We start from the raw sequence: 23,171 nt of genomic DNA, 5'->3' as shown, positions 1-23,171 counted from the left end.
GTATACCTAAAGCCCCCAAGGTATGTTTTCAATCCCTTGGATTCCCAATTCGAGCATACCAACTATTGGCCAAGCCTGGCACACATATAACTGTTACTCCAATAATTTGATAGAATTGTTATGTTTTAGTGTGATATGTTATGGTATGACACGGCTCTGTTTTTGAATTTTCTAGAGAGTTAATCAAATCTATTTTATTACTGTATTTTGTGTTTGTGATGATGTCACACTTCTCTGAGTGATGACGTCAAAAACAGATGTGTTTTTATATATTTTATTCTATTTTTTACTACCTATTTTATTGACGTAAGTATGAAAACCAATAGAAATCGCTTTTCACTGATGACTACTTTACTCGTACAAATTGTATTTCTCTGAAAAACGTTGTTAGGTTTATGAACTTGAAAAAAAAATACAGTATCGATGGAAGTCTAAATAAATATATATTAAAAATGACAGATGGTTGTGAGGTCGTATTTCTTCTTTAGGACACGCGAGTGCGTGTCTGTATTAAATATAAAGACCATTATTTGTGGATGTAGAACATCACAGATTAGTAACCATTAATTATGACCACCATTGAGATCTAATCCAAACTTTAGCATTACAAACCCTCGTGGTTAGTGTTGATAGATCGATGGTTGAAAGTTTGATTGTAGGATCGTTTATGAAAAGTATGAAATTAATCTTGTGTGTTTCAGTTATATAACTACAAGGTTACAAATAAAAACAGGTCATGTATGAGTTTTAGAACAATGTTTTTGTACGGAAGTGTAACAGTTATATTTTTGTACGATTCAGTTGTCCCACACGTGGTTGCGACGGCTCAGGCCATGTAACTGGAAAATTCTCCAAACACAGAACGTAAGTTTGACTTTTATGTGCACCACTTAAAAGTTATATCTATCTCAAGCTATTTTGCTAAAACATATTCTTCAAGCATTACCTTTAATAAACAAATTTTTATATTACAAAAATTTACAAATTTTCCTCCTTATAAACATAAAGAATACTTCTGCCCAAAAGCGTTGTAATGTATGTGCTCGTTGTTTTTTATAATTAAAAATGTGGTTAAGCTTCTTTTTGAAAAAAAATCGAATAAAAACTTTCGGGTTTGCAGAAAGAGAGTTCGACTCTACTTTCAGTTCAGCAAGATTTTGCATAGAATATGACAGAATATGTCATAATAATACATTTAATACGGTTTTATCTAGGCTTTCTAATGTGCAATTTAATGTGTAGAACAATATTTCTCACAGTTATTCATAGGGTGTTTGTTAATTCAAATAGAGAAGTTTTACATCTTAATCTACTTTCAACTGGAAAAGTCAATAAACAGCATAACTTTAATTAGACGCTTAAGAAAATTGTTAAGGTTCAATGTTTATGGAAAGGATCTTTCATAACTAGCAATATATGAACTGAAATTGCTTGAGTATAGAAATGGGGGTGGAAAATAGGAAGTGATTCTCGTATTTGGTCAGTGTATTGAAAACATGAAAACGGTAAATATGAAATTGACATGAGATGGTAGGTTTGCACATTTGTTACAGTTTAGTGGGTGAACGAAAAAAATCATAGTACTTAACTAAATCATAGTCTTTCCTAACTTTTAGATAAAAGGAAACAGCTATTAATGACGCAAAGGTCCCCTGCACTGTTTGTTTCTCTTCCCAACATAACTGAACATAAGAAAGCCAATTTTACAAAAGCTTAAGATTTACTTTTGAGGCGTGAAATATTTTTTTGTGGAGACCAAAGCATCAGAGATTTTGTAAAAAGCATTCGAAAAGTTATAAAATGGAACGAACTTGAATGTGTTGGTTAAAAAATTCAGATAATTTAGCAGATGCCTTCAGTACTAGTGGTGAATAAATGAGGATATAAAAATAATAATTTAGGCCTATAATAGGAAACAATAGAATTTTATGTCTGCGACTGATAACGCTAGTAATCTGGGTTCGATACCCGATAATGACAAATTTTCGTCAAACGAGTGCAGACCAATTACCATAGAAATTCGTCAGTTTTTGAATAAATTATCTGAATAGTAACTTGATAAAAAAATCCTTTAATACAAACTTCTCTCTCTATGACGAAACAAAATTATTTGTGTTAATTTTGTTTCCAAGTTATTAAACCTAAACGTTCTGAACAATCTTCACAAGGCTAGTGAATATTCAATCTTTGTAGTAATAAGCAACTATAATCTAGCTAAGTATATAATTGGAAAAAATCACTCATTTGCAAAATTCCATAATCGCTTCTTTTAATTAAATGTTTCTAATCAACTACGTACTTTAGATGCTGAATGAGTTTCACGATCACCTTAGACTAGTGCTTCCCAATCGGTAGGCCACAAAGCAGTTTGAAGTGAGTCACAAAATTAAGAGCTGTCCTTAATTTAACAATGAAGAACCAGATGGAAGGCAGTTAATCACCACCACCCACCTTCAACTCGTGGGCTACTCTTTTACCAATGAATAGTAGGATTGACCGTAATTTTATAACGTCCCCACGGCTGAAAGAGCGAACGTGTTTGGTGGGACAAGGATTCGAACCCGCAACCGTAAGCTTACGAGTCGAGCGCCCTAACCACATGAGTCGTATAAAAAATTAAAGTTGATATGGTAGGGGAAGAATATGCTAAATAGTTATTGTATATGTCATTTTAAGATTGAATCAAATCAAAAACGTCATTTTTAATTTTCAGTTTACAACCAGTGAGTCCCTACAACCAAGAATAAATGTACATAGTACCTCGAAAAATGTTATTTTTATAACTTAATAACACAAGTCAACCGTCCGAATTTTAAGAGTATTCACTGCTTCTATAGGTTTGGTCTAAACTCTGACATCTTAACAAACATTTGCACAATCGTTGCATAATGATCCACTTGAACTTAATTTTGAGAAGGTATGATTGTCTTTCCTGAAAATTAGCTATTTTAAATCCAGAAGAGGGTCATCAGGAACATTTTGTTATAAAATACCCTAAATACAAACTATTATTAAGTACAATAGTATTTAATAGCTGGGATAGACTAGGTTTCTAAATAATTCACACGCAGACAAACCACACTGATGAATTCCTAAGCGATACGAGGGCTTGTCAAAAAATACGCAGACTGTTTGAATTGCGCGGCTCCAGTTGGTTCCAGGGGAATCCGCTTGGTGTCGCTAGGTTTGCACAGATCAGCTGATTACGACGCCATTTCCCGATTGCAGATATCTTCATTTGTGTATTAGCTACGCGGTTTTAAGTAAAATGCGATTTTTTCGTTTGGCGGATTTTAGAATGAATGACCTGAAGGAGCAACGACTTGCTGTGAAATTTTGTGTTAAACTTGGAAAATCTGCGACTGAAACTTTTGCTTTGTTTAACACGGTTTACGGTGATGTTGCTATGAAGCGTACGGCATGTTTCAAGTGGCATAAACGTTTTAAGGATGGTCGACAGTCCATTGAAGATGATGAGCGTCCTGGACGTCCTTCCACGTCAACTGACGACCCACACGTCGACAAAATCAACACCGTGGTGCGGGCAACTCGACGTCTGACTGTCAGAGAGCTTGCTGAAGAGTGTGGGATATCAGTTGGATCTTGTTACGAGATTTTGACCGACAAATTGAAGATGCACCGCGTTGCTGCGAAATTCAGCCCTCAGAATTCGTGAGTGTTTGGCCAAATACTTGATCACTGTTCTTTCCTACTCCCCTACTCACCTGACCTTGCTCCTTGCGATTTTTTCTTGTTCCCCAAACTCAAGAGACCCTTGAAAGGAAGAAGATTTGAGACGATTCCCGAGATTAAGGCAAATGCGACGAAATAGCTGGAGGACATTACAAAAGAAGCGTACCAGGACTGTTTCAACAAGTGGAAACACCGTTGGGATAAGTGTGTGCATTGGGGAGGAGAGTACTTTGAAGGGGTCCCAGACCTGTAACTTCTAAATAAAGTACATTTTGTTTTATGACGTCAGTCCGCGTATTTTTTGAACAGACCTCGTAAACCGACCATTCAAGGTACTGGTTACGACAATATATTATGCGCATATATACTAATAATACGCTAAAAGGTCACTAACATTTCCGATATAATAATTCAAAAACAGCAACTTTTTTCGTCTGCTACCAATCTGTCTACCTGATCACGTTAGCGGGGCTAATCCTTAGACGGCTACAAGATTTTTCCAGTTTACTTGATTGGTTTCTGGGTGTCTGTTTTTTGATATTCCAATACAATCCATATATACACAGGTATAATATAAATGGTAAACATACTTGCCTGCACTTAAATATCTTTTCAACCCAATTTAACCCAACAGATGGCGCAACATATTGAAGGAAAACACGAGACAGTTACTGAACTTATCAAATATACTTTATACAGGTATAACATGAAAATAAACATATTAAATATATTAAAACGTTATAAATTTTAAAATGAAGTACGGCTCCTGCTGCAGGAAGTAATGAACCAAGAAATAATTTAAAACCACAATCACAAATTTATAAAACGTAATCTTTACTTTAGCCTACATTTAGTCGACATGTGAAAGCTGAACAAATAAATAAAAAAAAGATCACAAGTTTAATGGAGAATAGAGATCGTTGGTTATTCGTAAAATTGCTGTAAGAAGTTTCCAAAACAACTTAAATGTTGCGATAAAAAATACACAAACAAGTAATGTAATACTATATGGGTTGTGATACGTATTGCTAATTGAAGCAATCTAAACTGGCCAGCCAAAGTTGGGATTGAAAATCGTTTTGAAATCTGTTCATCTAGTATTTCTTTACTTGTTTGTACGTATTGTATGACAGCTTTTATTTTGTTTTGGATACTGTTTACAGCAATTTTGAAACTGTCTTGATAATTAGACTTTGTTGAAATACCATCTTGGAGGTACTTTTCTACTGAATTCTATAAACTTGTCTTTTGTTTTCATGTGACAATAGCACAATTACAGTTTGATAATAATTACATAATGTGCCAATTAATTAATTTCCAAAGTAATTTAATGCTGTTGTTTTGAATTAAGCACAAAGCTACACAATGGGCTATCTGTGCTCTGCCTACTACGGGTATCGAAACCCGGTTTTTAGCGCTGTAACTCCGCAGACATACATATGAGCCACTAAGGGGCGTAATTTAAAGTAATTTATACATTGTTGTCTAAAATCTGTACATATGTGACCCTTATGGGGCTATGTATCATGTTTGCTCTGTGCCCCCTCTTATATCTGTACATATGTGACCCTTATGGGGCTATGTATCATGTTTGCTCTGTGCCCCCTCTTATATCTGGCAACCCTGATTATTAATCCATACGGTTTGGCCTTTAGTATTTTCGAACAAGTAATACCTGATTATAGCCGTTTCTAATTTTGAATTGATAAACTTAAAGGCAGGCCAACAGTCACTAGTACTCTATAACCAATTCTTGGGTTACTATTTTCTCACTGGATATTGTGATTTCACTGTCTGGCGTATATTATAAACAAACAAATAAAATACATGAAGAGTCTAATATTTCGATATTCCGTCTATAAAACATTGCTCAGCTGTACTATAGATGATATAGAGGGCCAAGTAAAACACCTAATATATTAGCCTTTCTTTGATGCAAATTCAGTTTACAACTCAATCTTTTAGTTTTAGAAATACTTCGCTAAGTATTAATGTTTCCTCCGAAAGTTGTTTCTTTATTCTAAAGATTGCTTGAGAAGTTTGTCTTAACTTCAGTATATGGCTCTTAAATTTTTGTTGTGCTGAAACTACGAATGTTAGAATTTCCTAATCACATGTTTGTTAAGATTAAACTTTAAAAAATATTACGTGTGATTTAAAAAACTAAAAAAAACATTATTTGGTTACAGACTTGCCGGATGTCCCGTAGCAGCACGTAAAAGGAAACATCCCACATCAGAGAAGGACAATTTAGATGTGTTAATGAAGACACGCCGACAGTACACTGACCGTAAGCAACCACCATCTCAAGATTCCAAAGACACATCCAGCCCAGTGGAGCACAGAGGAAAGATTGGGTCAAAAAAAGAACTAACAGTTGAAAAAAATGAAAATGAAACCAAACCAATCCGCGACCGAAAAGATTCTCAACGTAAAGAAGAACGAAGTAAACGCTTATCAAACCTGGAAAAAATTAAACACAGTTCGTGCGAGTCAAAGCGTACACAGATAAAAGGCAGTGTGAAACAAGATATAGGTCATAAGAAGACGTGGGTAGGACATAAAGACAACATTAAATCAATTCAGAAAAGTCTGAAAAAATCCCATCCGTCGGATCGAAAAGCGGGAGTTGAAAAACCTTGTTTGTCTAATGAAGATTCATCAACAAAAGGAACGATGCTGAAACAATACACAACTAAAGATAAACATTTATCGAAATATAAAGTACAGGAAGCACAACCGTGTTTCTCCAATGTTTCTTGCAACCAAACAGAAGAAAAAGAAACTGGCATGGAAGGTAGAGAAGAAGATGATGGAACGGTTGGGGAATCAGTTGAAACAGTTAGGGAATCAGGTAAGTCTTTAAGATTTGATAAAGGAAAGAACCTGACAGAGAATCCAGGTTTTCTTCATACTACTGAAAACATAAGAGACCAACAAGATGTTGATGTAGACACGAAGAGAATCTTAGAAGCAGAGGCTGCCTTAAGAAGCCTTTCAGGGAACATGGAAGAGCATGAAAAGTCGGGTAGTATTGGAGAAACTGATGAAAATCTTATGTTTGAGAACTTATTTGAGAAAAACGATGACGAAGTCACTGAATCAATATGTGCTACCAAATCAAGTTCCTGGAAAGACGTAGTGACTTTGAGTGGTTCATCTTGTAGCAGCGGTGACAGATCTCCAATTCAGTCATCCGTATTATCCTTTCCTGATTGTGGGAGCCAACAGGACGCTGGCTTTTCTGGATCTGATGAACAAACAAATAATGTAGTTTGCAATCTGAAACCGAATTCACCCAATGAAGACACTGACATTGACTTGAATGATGAAAACACGGGTAACGGTAAAGAACCGATAAAAGACAAAAGCTGTTCTGAGATCGAAAAAGAGAACATTTATGATGTAGAAAATTTATTGAAGATTGAAGAGAAATGCGCTACAATACAGTCAGTTGTACCTTCTTGCTCTATGAAAATAGACACAATGACGGATTGTTCAGTAGAGGAAAACGACAGCGAGAATGACGAAGAATTGGACGAATGTGTGAAAAATGAAAGGCAGGAAAACAAATCTTCAAGACCTGCTTCAAGAAGTGTTCCTTACAGCGAACCTGAGAATGTTGAAAAGAGCTTTTCCTTTATGTCACCATCAATACTTTCAACAGAAAGTAAACAACCATTCTGTCATGCAATATCACATCTTCCTAATAGCAGTTTGCCCTCTCCCAAAAGTCGTTCGTCACAAAGAGAGGAGTTAAGCCCAGGGCATCAACCTTCACTGTCCTACTCCATGGAGAATGACTCTGTGTCGACAATTAGAGAAGATGATTCAAGGTCTAGATCCTCTCCAGTTGGAAGCATATCCGTACACCCTGCAAACAGTCCCTACTCTAACGATATTGCAAATTATTTAAGTCCATGTGTTTCCCAATCTGGAAATTTAATGAGTCCTGGATATTTACCTCTCACCTGCAAGTCCTCTCCCAAACAGGTTCAGGAACCAGTGTTGTCGTTTTCTACTATTCAACACGAATCCAAAAGTCAAACTGTTTTAAAGTTAACTTCTTTCGTAAACACAAGTAACACAATAACCTACCATTCTAGTCTCAGCTGTGGCGCTGAAAACTTAATAAACACTTACAATACCACGTCATCTTTAACCTTAAACTCTGAGCCACACATCGACCTCAAAGCATCAGCTCCAAATACAGCAGTTGGCTGCCCACCATTTACTGAAACACTTCAGGCTCGAAATTATTCATATACAGAAAAGAAGATGCATACAACATATGAGAAGTCAAACTTGTCGGAAAACCATTTACTTCCTCTACCAGACGACGACAATCCTCTCATTATTGACGAAGATGAAATTGAGCCCACTGACGACCTCGAGCCTCCTCTCACCCCAGGTCCATCTACATCTATTCCTTCTACCACAAACATAGAAAAGGAAATGACTGACGGATGTAAAGGTAACTTTACTGATGTGTAAAATTATGATGTATTTTGTTACAATGGTAATTTAATATTATTATGTATTGTATTTTTATAGAATTTTGACCCATCGTAAGAACTAAAAAGGGCAAAAACAAATTTGAAAATAAAATATTTTGTAGTTATGTATCTGATAAACATTTATACTGAAGAGCAGGTAACTACTTTATGTATGTAAAACAAAATTTAAACTTGATAATTAATGTTACTGTTAACAGTTATTTGTTGAGCAATTTATAAATAACATTTTTAGAGTTCACAACAAAATTTCACGTTCTGAGTAATGGATAAGAACTCTCAGTTAATAGTTCTTAATGCCGGAAACTTGGTTTGCTAATATAGCCAAAGGAAATATATTGTTTCGTAAACACTACCGAAACAGATAGATGGCTGTATGTTTGTTTGTTTTTTACTTTCGCGCGAAGCTACTCGAGGGCTATCTGCGCTAGCCGTCCCTAATATAGCAGTGTAAGACTAGAGGGAAGGCAGCTAGTTTTCACCACCCACCGCCAACTCTTGGGCTACTCTTTTATCAACGAATAGTGGGATTGACCGTCATATTATAATGCCCCCACGGCTGAAAGGGCGATCATGTTTGGTGCGATCGGGATTCGAACCCGCGACCCTCAGATGACGAGTCGAACGCCTTAACCCACCTGGCTATGCCGGGCCTAGACGGGTATAGACTTTGTTTTTGTAATCAATAGTGGTCCCGAATTATTTGAAAATTTAATATTCTGTTTTTTTTTATATTTATTTATGTCTAATTCTGACATAAATTCCATATGTAAACAATAGTAAAGTAATACAGAAAATGAGTAAACAGTAATGTTGAACAATAGGAAATGTACTAACACTTAAGGTGTAGAACATGAAAAAGGTGGATGATTTAAATCTAGGTTTGCTGCACTATTTCAACAAAGAGTCAGTCCATTATTAAGATCTATTTAAATAAATTCTAGTGTAGGCATAATAAAGATCTAATATTTTTAACTAACTACATCTGATTATAACTGATTTGCTAACCACAAAGTTAGTGTAGGTTTTATGGATAACTTATGTGATAAAATTTTCAAGTCAACAAATAAGTTCTTAACTGTTTTTTTTTTCTTTGTCTACACGTTCGAAAAATGCACAATTTTTTGTGTGTTATTTCTGAATGCCCTCTAGTGGCATAGCGATATATCTACGGACTTACACTGCCAGCAACTTGCCTTCGATACCCATAGTTGTTCCTTCCAGCCTTGTTATGCGCTTATATATATATCTGTTAAAAAGTTCTAACTTCACAAAGTACACTATATGATTACAGTTAAAAAGAACTGTTTACAAGTCCCATTGTGTAATAGAACAACTCAGACAGGTAGTCTCATGTCAGCTTTTTCTTTAAAACATTCTGTCAGGAAGATTATTATTTTTCGGGTGGGTGGATAAGACAGATATCATGAGTGAAATTACAGCAATATTTCTTTTATCTGAGTCTTGAGTATTAACCACTAAGGCGACTCTGAAATATTAAAAAAAAATGTAAATCTTACCTTTTAATGAATCAAATTTTCACGCAAATTTAATTAGTATCAAATGAAATTGTGGTTTAATAAATTATCGTCGATTGGTGCGACAAGATTGTTTTCTATGAGAATACCATTTTTACTAGTACTACTGTTACAGTGAAGTAAAAAAATTCAAGTCGGCTATGCTCCTTCTAGAGACTTAGCAGTAAAGCTAATAGAGTTTGACGCTAAACATCGGGTTTCGATACCCGCGGTTGGCACAATGCAGATAGTCCATTACATAGCTTTTCGCTAAACAACAAAACAAAATATCTCCTGTTAGCAGGAAAAGAAACAACGGAATAATGCGCTCCACTTTAACACTAATATCCTTTTCTATATCCGTCAGAATAATGCACTCCACTTTAACATTAATATTTTTCTCTATATCCCTCAGAATGGCCCGGCATGACCAAGCGTGTTGAGGCGTGCGACTCGTAACCTGAGGGTCACGGGTTCGCATACCCATAGCGCCAAACATGCTCGCCCTTTCAGCCGTGGGGTCTTTATAATATGTCGGTCAATCCCACTATTCGTTGGTAAAAGAGTAGCCCAAGAGTTTGCGGTGGGTGGTGATGACTAGCTGCCTTCCCTCTAGTCTTACACTGCCAAATTAGCGACGGCTAGCACAGATAGCCCTCGAGTAACTTTGTGCGAAATTCAAAAATAAACAAACGAACAATCCGTCAGAATAATGCACTCCACTTTAACACTAATATCTTTTTCTATATTCGTCAGAATAATGCAGTCCACTTTAATACTAATATCCTTCTCTATATCCGTCAGAATAATGCACTCCACTTTAGCACTAATATCCTTCTCTATATCCGTCAGAAGAATGCACTCCACTTTAACACCAATATCCTTTTCTATATCCGTCAGGATAATGCACTCACTTTTAACACTAATATCCTTCTCTATATCCGTCAGAATAATACACTCCACTTTAACACTAATATCCTTCTCTATATCCGTCAGAATAATGCAGTCCACTTTAATACTAATATCCTTCTCTATATCCGTCAGAAGAATGCACTCCACTTTAACACCAATATCCTTTTCTATATCCGTCAGAATAATGCACTCCACTTTAACACTAATATCCTTCTCTATATCCGTCAGAATAATACACTCCACTTTAACACTAATATCCTTCTCTATATCCGTCAGAATAATGCACTCCACTTTAGCACTAATATCCTTCTCTGTATCCGTCAGAATATTGCACTCCAATTTAGCACTAATATCCTTCTCTGTATCCGTCAGAATAATGCACTCCACTTTAACACTAATATCCTTCTCTATATCCGACATTTTCTCAGAAAATAAAAATTAACGGTATCACAGCAAATGGCTCTCTTATTAAATTTTTAATTTTAATGTTGATATCCCTTACAACAAAGCTAAGACTAAATGACCTTATGGTCACTGTCTTTGTCTAGAATTGTTGACGAATAAACAGAAACGTAAATAGATAGACAGGTTTGGTGAAAATTTTTAATCTATATAAATGCCAATGTGTGTAACGTCATGCTTGATTTCTCGATACAGGAAGAGTAATAAAAAACAAAAATACATTTATCCAGAAATAATAAAAACGTGTAATGAAATGACATATATTTGACCGTGTATGTTTTCCCTACCAGACATACACTATAAAGTAGGTTATCGTCATACATTAGTATCAGTGCAGTTGGGTAATATTTTATTCTAATATTGTGCATTATCGTCATACAGTAGTATTGGTACCATGGTGTAACATTTTGTAATATTGTACATTATCGTCATACAGTAGTATTGGTACCATGGTGTAACATTTTGTTATATTGTACATTATCGTCATACAGTAGTATTGGTACCATGGTGTAACATTTTGTAATATTGTACATTATCGTCATACAGTAGTATTGGTACCATGGTGTAACATTTTGTAATATTGTACATTATCGTCATACAGTAGTATTGGTACCATGGTGTAACATTTTGTTATATTGTACATTATCGTCATACAGTAGTATTGGTACCATGGTGTAACATTTTGTAATATTGTACATTATCGTCATACACTAGTATTGGTACCATGGTGTAACATTTTGTAATATTGTACATTATCATCATACAGTAGTATTAGGGCCATGGTGTAACATTTTGTTTCAATTTCATAACGTTACCAAATGCCTCCTGCTGCTGGAGTAACTGAACAAACAAACCGACGCTGACACCCACACAGTGTGTTCTTAGTTTGTCCTCTTTGTTACAAACGTATTTGCGCTATTTTTTTGTGGTGTTTCTAAAAAGCAAAAACTCTAACTCCTCTCCACAACTGAATGACTGCATAAAGTTATCTAACATTACCTCAAATAATAACAAGAAACAGCGGTAAAGAACAACGAAAATAAAACATTTCTCTTTGGAGAGAACGAGAGTATCTGGTAAGCATTAATCACTAAACCTTGATGTGTTAATTACTTGTAGAAGTCCTCGCAGTTACAAAACACCATACAGTCAAGCGTTCATTGTTGTTCTCTTCCGTAAAGCTATTACAGAGTCATTAAGGCCGAAGCTTGGCGTTAAAATTTAGTAATAAGCAAAAACCTAACAACTGTGAGCTTACTGGTGGCACGAATGAACGAAACGGGTCTGTTAATTGGATTATAACAAATTAATACTCAACTTGCTCAACCAATAGAAAGGATGCAACTGTAACCGAAGGACATAGCTGATTGGATGTATGACCTAGGGTTTCAGTGGGCGACTGTATTGGTTTCATGGTTTCTTCCTGAAGCGTAGCCGTAGTGTTGGCTGGTTATAAATCACGAAGCTTCTTTCCAGATCACTTCGTGGAGATTTTTGTTAGCCCGCAATGATGGCGACAACCACTCAAGAAGCTCTCTTACGATTGAAGCTGTTATGGATGCTGCTGGAAAGAAGACACAAAGGTAGAACTGGGATTGGGGGGGGACGTACGTTATCAGTCAACAACAAAAATACGTCTGAAAAGAGATTAGAAGAAATCATATACTTGTGCGTAACTTCAATGAGTTACTGCGAAATGGTAGCGTTTCGAAATAAATTAGAAGATACCAGATATCTGTAAATAACTCCAATGAGTTACAGCAAAATCGTATTTGTAACGTTTCAATTGATTAGAAAAAAAAATCTATAAATAACTCTATTGTGTTACTGTAAAATCGTACTTGTAACGTTTTAAGTAATTAGAAAAAAAAACATATATCTGTAAATAACTCCATTGAGTTACCGCAAAAAACGTACTTATAACGTTTCTAAAGATTATAAAAAGACATATATGTAAACAACTCCATTGAGTTACTGTAAAATCGCACTTGTAACATACTTGTATTTGCGATAGCTTGAACAAAAACCTTGCTAAATTTAAAAATTATGTTCAGATATTTTTTTAGAAATCTAAATAACGTGACAACTAATATTTGAGTTTCCTTCATATTTTTCGGTTACTGTGCTTTTACTTACTTGGTTAAAGAATGTCGCAGACTATGCTAATCATAACAACTGAAATAACTGTAAAAACTGAATAATTACTTGTTTAATGATAGCTCATATTGACCGTAATAAAGTAAGACTTCAAGCAACTTGAAAATATTGTGATTTTTCTAATTTTGTTTTCATAGTTTAAAAGCTTTGTTTGTTCGGTATCACGAAGCAACTCAATGGGCTATCTTCGCTTTGTCCATTGCAAAGAATCAAATCCCAGATATTATTATTTTAATGTACTAATGATCCACCTAAAGTCCTTGCAAGGTTTATGATAAAAAGGTCCATTTATTTCATAAATAACAAGATGGAACAAGATGAAACTGATTCGTGCAACACAAGTTAAAAACAAACGGTTTTTTTTTTCAGATTCTCATACAAACTTACTTCGTGAGTGGTCAGAGTTTATTAATAAGCAATCTAACAAAAACGATTAAATTAAGCTTTATTATTTAGTTGGAAGTAAATGTGTTTATTACCATCTATAGTTTCTTACATCTCGCATGATGTTGTAAAGGTTTACATTGGCAGTAATAATAATTCTATTAGCTGCTTTTGGCAGATACAGCTATAGTAGAGCGACATATGCAATACGTAATGACGTTAATAGTTTTTGTTTGTTTTCTCCTTTTTATCACATCAAGTAAAAAACAAATTAGTTACCACGGAGCTTACCCATCTTATTTGTAAGATACTACGAAAACTTATTTTTAGATACAATGATAAATGTATAGATATATTGACAATGTCAGTGTTATATAAACAAATTAGTATTCGATGAATATTACTCATGTTTGTCTAACATCAATTAATAATCAGTCTCTAATTTTTTTCCTTCAAATCAGCAACTTTATTTGTAATTCCTCAACCCTGGGGAATTTGTTAATTACATATTATTTGTACTGTTGTATTGTGGCAGAGTCTACGGGCTTACAACACAAGAAACCTGCTCTCAGTACCAGTTTAGTTTGGTTTGAATTTCGCACAAAGCTGATCAAGGGCTATCTGCTCTAGCCGTCCCTAGTTTAGCGGTGTAAGGCTATACGGAAGGCAACTAGTCATCACCACCCACCGCCAACTCTTGAAGCACTCTTTTACCAGTGAATAGTAGAATTGACCGCACATTATAAAGCCCCTAGGGCTGAAAGGGCGAGCATGTTTGTTGTGACGGGCATTCGAACCCTCGACCCTTATGGGTAAAGTGCTTTAACCACCTGGCCATTTCAATACCATTAGTAGGCAGATCACACATAGCTTATTGTGTAGTTTTTTGCTAAACTACGAACAAACATTGTTATTATTATAAACTGGAATTTCATGATATTTATTTTCTGTTATTTTAGTATATACTGCGAGGGAAATGATAAGAACGTTTTATTTCGTCAGTATCAGTATAGCTTTCATTTTTATCTAAACAATACATTATGTATTAAAATAAACTTATTGGATTTCTTTGCAACCTTCCACATCAACATGAGTTATAATTAAAGTTGTGTCTATGCATACTGGTATATTTTACTTTTTAAATCTACGTTTAAACTATCAGTAACATACATATCAAACAGTAGTGGACCCAAAATAAAACCTTGGGGATGTCACCATATTTTATAGTAATTAGTTATTTGTTAGTTATTTTGAATTTCGCGCAAAGCTATTCGAGGTCTATCTGTGCCAACCGTTTTTAATTTAGCAGTGTAAGACTAGAGGGAAGGCAGCTAGTCATCACCACCCACCGCCAACTCTTGGGCTACTCTTTTGCCAACGAATAATGGGATTGACCGTCACATTATAACGCTACCACGGCTGAAAGGGCGACCATGTTTAGTGCGACCAGGATTCGAACCTGCGACCCTCGGATTATAAGTCGAACGCCTTAACACACCTGACCATGCCGGGCCTTTATAGTAATTGAATCACTCATTATTTCTCTTTTTTTTCTTGCGTTAAACCTTTTACTCAAAGTATTCATGAATAAATTATGCAGCTTTCTATTAAACCCGTCTTGTATTATTTATGTAGCAGTGTTGTAAGATTTATTGTAACAAAAGCTTACGGGCCCGGCATGGCCAAGCGTGTTAAGGTGTTCGCCTCGTAATCCGAGGGTCGCAGGTTCGAATTCTGGACGCACCAAACATGCTCGCCCTTTCAGCCGTGGGAGCGTTATAATGTGACGGTCAATCCCACTATTCGTTGGTAAAAGAGTAGTACAAGAGTTGGCGGTGGGTAGTGATGACTAGCTGCCTTCCCTCTAGTCTTACACTGGTAAATTAGGGACAGCTAGCGCAGATAGCCCTCAAGTAACTTTGTGCGAAATTCAAAACAAACAAGCAAACAAAAGCTTACATCGAGAAATAACACAAGTACTTTTAATTTCTATATAATTATAGATTCATGTTATATGAAACATTTTCTAAGAATAATGTGGTAATTTTGTTCTCTACACATCCATAATGATTTTTTTTTTCAATGAAGTTAACATTTTGTTTTATAATACCTTTGCATTATTTTTAGCTACGGCATAGCGGCTCATAGAATATCTTTGAGTTTCTCAAGTACAAAGGTTTAGCTCATAACTCCGTCATCTCTCTCTTGATTAATTTGAGATTCGATTACAGTTCTCGACTCAGAAGGTCAAATTCTTTCAGTTGATTTATTTGACTGCGTTTAAGGTCTCATAGATTAATTTATTCTTGCCTAAAAGAATTTTAATTTGAGGGTAGGCTGGAAGAGATACTAATGAGTCATAAAATCGAATCAGGTATACGCGCTCCCCACGCGTGATATTGCTGGGTCACAAAAATATAGCTAATAAAAGGGAAAGGAAACGTCTCATAGATTATTATACTCTAATCTTGCCTTAGATAAATTAAAGTGCCGCGGGCCAAGCGTGTTAAGGCGTGCGACTCGTAATCTGAGGGTCGCGGGTTCGCATCCCCGTCGCGCCAAACATGCTCGCTCGTTCAGCCGTGGAGGCGTTATAATGTGACGGTCAATCCCACTATTCGCTGGTAAAAGAGTAGCCCAAGAGTTGACGGTGGGTGGTGATGACTAGCTGCCTTCCCTCTAGTCTTACACTGCTAAATTAGGGACGGCTTGCGCAGATAGCCCTCGAGTAGCTTTGCGCGAAATTCAAAACAAACCAAACTTATGCTGTAAATTATTCTGTTCTCTTATAACCTCTAAATATCAGAATTTGTCCAGGGTTTGCATTGTGTATTTCTCGTTTGTATTGTAATATAAAGTGTATTTTTCCTTCAATTTCCTATAAATTAATCCACACTAACCAATATTTTATAGTCACAAACAGCATTCTGACCCAGCTTGACCAGGGTGTTAGGGTACTTCAGACTCGCAGTCTGAAGGTCGTGGTTTGACAACCTTTCCCACCCAACATGCTCGCTCTTTCATCCATGGGGTCGTTATAATGAGACGGTAAATCCCATTATTCGATGGTAACGGAGTAACCGAATAATTGGGGTGAGTCGTCATGACTAGCTGTTTTTCACTACCACATTAGGAAGGGCTATGGCAGATAGCTTTTATGTAGTTTTGTGCAAAATTCAAAACGAACAATATCAAAATACTGCTTATCTTCTCAAAATAAATGTTTATATTAAGTATTATATCTTTGTTCATGACATTGTAAAAAATTATATTAATAATATTTGTCAATTACGAGTGAAATATAGTTTTTCTCCAGTATTAATATAGGTTTTACTTATATTTAGCCAATACTTTATCAAAAAACAACTTCTTGGATTCCATTATTAGCTTCTATATTAATATAAGCTATGGTTAAAGGTGTATAATAATTGTATTAACTGATTTTGATATATATAGTTATTGCAAAACAATGTATTCAATACGGCGTTGGCAGTTTCGATAAGTATCATATAATGACATACACTTCTGGCTAAAAACTTAAGGCCAATGAACATAAAGACAAAATATGCATTTTGCGTTGTTAGACTCAACCACTTATTTGAGTAGAGCTTCGAAAGATGAAAATAAGAAAAGGGAAAATAAAAATAAAAATCTGTTTAGCATTTAATAGGGTAAATGTGAACACTGTGAAATTAGCCTAAATACTAGCTGGTCAAAAGTTTAAGACCATACTGAAACGAAGCGTTAATCGGTAAACACGTAACGAAACTTAGTCATTTGTGTTCAAGCATTAGCGTTGTCAACATCTCCTACTGACATCTCCTGTGTTGCACTGGGTAAAAACATGACAAAGGCTAAAAAGTTGACAGAGTTTGAACGTGGCAGAATTGTCGAGCTGCAAAAGCAAGTTCTCTCTTAACGTGCCATCACTGGTGAGATTGGGTGTAGTAAAACTGCTGTTACAAATTTCTTAAAAGACCCAGAGGGATACGAAACGAGAATTTTAAGTGGTCGGCCCAATAAAATTTCACCGGCGTTGAGCAGGAGGATTCGACGGGTTGTCCGGCAAGACACCAGCCGATCGTCGAACCAGATTAAGACCCTTACGGACGCAGAATGCAGCTCAAGAACAATAAGACGGCATCTACGAGAGAAATGCTTTAAAAACCGTAAACGTCTTCAAAGACTATGCCTCCTTCCACACCACGAAACATCTCGGTCAAACGTTGCTGAGAAGCACCAAACATGGGACGAAGATTTTGTTCTCTAATGAGAATAAATTTAACCTGGATGGTCCAGATGGCTTTCAACGTTACTAGCACGATAAGGATATCCCACAGGAGACCTTTTCTACACGCCACAGTGGAGGATGTTCCATCATGATCTGAAGTGCTTTCATCTTCCATGGAACAATGGAGCTTCAGTTTATACAGGGGGTCAAACAGCGGCTCGCTACATTGGCATGTTGGAGAAAGCATTCTTATTGACTGAAGATCCTCGCTTGTGTGGAAATTAGTGGATCTTTCAGCAGGACAACGCTGCAATCCACAGTGCCAGCAGGACAAAGGACTTTTTCATGGCGAATAACGTGATTCTTTTGGACCATCCAGCTTGTTCGCCCGAACTGAACCCCATTGAAAATGTTTGGAGGTGTATGGCAAGGGAAGTCTATAGAAATGGACGTCAATTCTAAACAGTGCATGATCTTCGTGAAGCCATCTTCACCACTTGGAATAATATTCCATCCAGCCTTCTTCAAACGCTTATATCAACCATGCCAAAGCGAATGTTTGCAGTTATTCGCAGTGATGGCCGTGCAACTCACTACTGAGATCTCTTGTTGGGTATTTTCTACCCTGTATGGACTCCTTTTTGGTATGGTCTTAAACTCTTGACCAACTAGTATTTAGGCTAATTTCATAGTGTTCACGTTTTCCCTATTAAATGCAAATTTTTTTTTATTATTTTCCATTTTCTTATTTTCATCTTTCGAAGCTCTGCTCAAATAAGTGGTTGAGTCTAACAACGCAAAATGCATATTTTGTCTTTATGTTCATTGGCCTTAAGATTTTGGCTAATAGTGTAATAGTTAGTATTAATAATAATTCCGACATCTTATTTTGTCAGATACATCTAAAGTAATATGCAATGATGTTAAAGGAACATTTTATTTTGTCAGTGGGTCATTTATTTTTTGTATGTGTTAATTACGCTAGTTATTCTCATGTTCTTCTTGGTGGACTATCTTATCAGGTCAGTGAGTGACACAGTATTCATATGTAGGTCAAATTTATCAGTCGTCTTTTGTATTATTTATTAGAAACATATATTTAGATACACGCTGAATTATAATGTGCACACATCTGTTTCTAAGCTGTTATAAAACATCAGCTGTCGTACAATAAAACAAGTTGTTTTTTTAACATACGTCTAGGAAAACAAAACTGCGGTTTTACTTAGCAACTACGTATCGAGCAACTGCACTGCGAATTGTGAGAATCAGAATAAGAACATTTCACGAAACGTCGTTAAATAAAATATTTTTTTTCTGAACGTGTATTTATATGTTAATAATTGTTGTTAGCGTTTCTTTATGTGCAAAATTACATAATTGACTTGTGTGCTATTTCCACTACGGGGATTGAAACCCAGAATTTTAGCGTTTTAAGTCCGTAAACTCACCGCTGACCCACCGGGGGACTCTGCGTTAACCATATCATCACAAGAAATTCATAATACAAGGCGTTATCAAATTAATTCCCCTTCTGTAACCGGAGTGAATTAAACCATGCACTATACATACAAATTAATTCCCCTTCTGTAATCGGCGTGAACTGAGCCATGTACTGTATATACAAATTAATTCTCCTTCCGTAATCGGAGTGACTAAGCCATGCACTATATATACAAATTAATTCCCCTTCCGTAATCGGAGTGAACTAAGCCATGCACTTTATATACAAATTACTTCCCCTTTCATAATCGGAGTGAACTAAGCCATGCATTATATATACAAATTAATTCCCCTTCTGTAATCGGAGTGAACTAAGCCATGCATTATATATACAAATTAATTCCCCTTCCGTAATCGGAGTGAACTAAGCCATGCACTTTATATACAAATTAATTCCCCTTCCATAATCGGAATGAACTAAGCCATGCACTTTATATACAAATTAATTCCCCTTCTGTAATCGGAGTGAACTAAGCCATGCATTATATATACAAATTAATTCCCCTTCTGTAATCGGAGTTAACTAAGCCATGCACTATATATACAAATTAATTCCCCTTCCGTAATCGGAGTTAACTAAGCCATGCACTATATATACAAATTAAATCCCACTCTGTAACCGGAGTGAACTAAACAATACACTATATAATAGCGTTGATGGAGTAAAATGATTTCTTTTAGAGAAATGAAAAGCCGTTTCTAATTAACTACAGACTTGGTTTATGAGTATGTGGTAGCTACTGGTCATACAGCTGAAAACCGTTAATTGATTATGTTGCAAAAAAGCTTTGTCGCCTTGTATATGTAAAAACGGCTGGGTTTGGTTGAGAACAATTTTTTATGTACAGGAGCGAACAACGTTTCGACCTTCTTCGGTCATCGTCAGATTCACAAAGAAAGAAAGGGGTAACTGACCGATAGCTGACCACATGTTTGAAGGGAGTTGTGTAACTGAGTGTAGGAATGTAGAGGGCGTGCTTATATGTTTGATTATATTTATTAATATAGGTATAAAGGTGTTCCTTTATGTTGGTTTATTTTGGGCTTCAATTGTTGTATAAGTAAGGCTTCTTTAATTTTGCGTTTGTTTATGTTTATTTCTTTATTTAGTATTTGGGTGTTTTCTATGGTTATGTTGTGTTTATTTGATTTGCAGTGTTCTAAACGTGTGAAGGTGACTTTTTGTGTTCTTTGAATCTGGTTTCTATTTTTCTACTTGTTTCTCCAACGTAGAAGCCGTGGCAGTTATCACATTGTATTCACACGTTTTCGAACACTGCATATCAAATTTTAATACGTCTAATGGCATTTAATGAGCAACTAATAAGCTTATGAAGACAATTTTGTTAAAAGTAACTTGTTAGTATATATATTTTATTTTACACCTCACTACACGAAACTGGAGATATTATGGTTGTTGTTATCTTATTTTTTAATGCAGAGCTGCACAAAACGCTATCACCACTCTTTCAATAGTGCGGCTTCAAACCCCGGATTGTAGCGTTGTACGTCCCGACAATTACCAGTGACCCTCCGAGGGACACCGCTAATATAATAATAATAAAGAAATGTACAGAAATATCAAATATGTACCTTCATATCTGTTTAAAATATTATAGTCATCCTGTGAAGAGATTGGCTAACTTACCAAATTTAGGCTTAGTTAACCCTTAATCCATTTATTAAAACAACAAAGTAAAAAAAATAATTGGTGCTGCGAATTCAAAAGTAAATCAACATTACACTCAACAAAATTTAATGAACTAAACTCTAAAGAAAATTTTAGTATCATTACTTTCAAACACATCAAACACCAATTATTTGTTTCTGAAATTCAGACAACTTATTAATACGTAAAAAGTCAGTAGGTTGTTGATTTGAATTAAGCACAAAGCTATTCAACGGTATGTCTGAGGACTTACAACATTAAAAACCGAGTTTCGATACCCGTGGTGGGCAGAGCTACAGATAGTCCACTGAATAGCTTTGTGCTTAATTCAAATCAACAACCTACTGACTTTTTACGTATTAATAAGTTGTCTGAATTTCAGAAACAAATAATTGGTGTTTGATGTGTTTGAAAGTAATGATACTAAAATGTTCTTTAGAGTTTATTTTATTAAATTTTGTTGAGTGTAATGTAGGATAACGAGTGTTCACGTATTTGCTCTAGTTGTCTATTTGGAGATTTATACCAATGTTCTAGGGAAGTAGTTGACACCAGTATACAGGATAATCATTTCTGCTAACAGTGAGTAGAATGCAATCGATATTTCAATTTCCACAGCGAAACTTTAACTATTTTTAAATCAAAGATAGATAAATGGCTTCTGGCGCGTTTTACTGCTCAGCAATGGAGCCAGTGTCAGAAAGATACATTGAATAACCTCCTGAAAGTTTCTAAAATGATATTAATTTTTACATATATGTTCTTTGAATACCGGTTCACTAAACTGGAAAATACATGTTATAATTAAATGAAATTACTTAAAGTTGTGCAAAAAGGAAAGTTACATAACTTGATTCGAGGGGCGCTTTTAAATATGTGTATATTTATTTGATGCAAAAGTAGATTTGAAGAAACAACTTAAGGTGTTTTTATTTGTTTCATAACTTGATTCAAGACACACTCCTAACAACGTTTATATTTAGTGATGTCGAGAAAACTCATTTGTAGAGAAAAATATACATGTAAAAACGGCTCGTTTGGGTTGAGGAAATTTTTTACGTTGAGGATTGTTTGTTTTTAGAATATCGTGCAAAGCTACTCGAGGGCTATCTGTGCTTGCCGTCCCTAATTTAGCAGTGTAAGACTAGAGGGAAGACAGCTAGTCATCACCACCCACCGCCAACTCTTGGGCTACTCTTTTACCAACGAATAGTGGGATTGACCGACACATTATAACGCCCCCACGGCTGAAAGAGCGAGCATGTTTGGCGCGACTGGGATGCGAACACGCGACCCTCAGATTACGAGTCGCACGCCTTAACACGCTTGGCGATGCTGGGTCTTACGTAGAGGAGCGAACAACGTTCCGACCTTCTTCGATCATCATTAGGTTCACAAAGAAAGGAAGATGCAACTGACTGAAACCTGCCACGTGTTTGAAAGAGGCTGTGTAACTGAGTGTCGGAATACAGAGGGCGTGCTTAGATGTTTGAATATATAATTTTATATTATTTATTTTATTATTATTATTTATTATAGTTTAATATAGGTATAAAGATGTTCCTTTGTATTGGTTTATTTTGGGCTTGAGTTGTTGTATAAGTAAGGCTTCTTTAATTTTGCGTTTGTTTATGTTTGTTTCTTTATTTAGTATTTTGGTGTTTTCTATGGTTATGTTGTGTTTATTTGACTTGCAGTGTTTGAAAACGTGTGAAGGTGACTTTTGTGTCCTTTGAATCTGATTTCTATTTTTCTACACTGCTCAAAGGGCAACCATATTTGGTGTGACGGGGATTCGAAACCGCAAATCTCAGATTATATTGACTTAGATTTAGAATTACTTTTCACGATGGGCGGTATTAATAGTTCGAAGTTTTGCATCTAAGTGAAACCAAGAGTGTAACACGATTAACCTTTTAGAAGTCCAGAAAATAATTTAAATTGATAGATTAACTTAAACCTTTTCCGTCACTTGGGGCAGATACGTGTAGTAAATAAAATAAAACGTGAAATTAACATTTAATTAACATTATATAAAATATTCAGGCTTTGCTTTTATCCAATTAAACCTTTCTATTTTAATTATTAAATAAGTGTTTGATTTTCTGAAGTAAACAAAAATAGATACT

The 23,171-nt window shown here is 35.5% G+C and overlaps 1 protein-coding gene across 19 annotated transcripts in view; it reads left to right on the top strand.

Moving 5' to 3' along the window:
• Nucleotides 1–23,171, top strand: part of LOC143235445 (uncharacterized) — a 167,400-nt gene that overhangs the window by 100,899 nt on the left and 43,330 nt on the right. For 17 of the 19 annotated variants that reach the window (XM_076473634.1, XM_076473630.1, XM_076473633.1 and 14 more), the window contains 2 exons: nt 802–864; nt 5,883–8,167. In XM_076473634.1, the coding sequence (XP_076329749.1) occupies nt 5,956–8,167 (2,212 nt within the window). In that variant the 5' untranslated portion in view covers nt 802–864; nt 5,883–5,955. The remainder of the gene's footprint in view (nt 1–801; nt 865–5,882; nt 8,168–23,171) is intronic. The other 2 variants (XM_076473636.1, XM_076473627.1) reach the window with 1 other exon arrangement.

Source organism: Tachypleus tridentatus, chromosome 12 (assembly GCF_004210375.1).
Source record: "Tachypleus tridentatus isolate NWPU-2018 chromosome 12, ASM421037v1, whole genome shotgun sequence".
NCBI lineage: Eukaryota > Metazoa > Arthropoda > Merostomata > Xiphosura > Limulidae > Tachypleus > Tachypleus tridentatus.
This window is presented reverse-complemented; position numbering and strand designations above follow the sequence as displayed.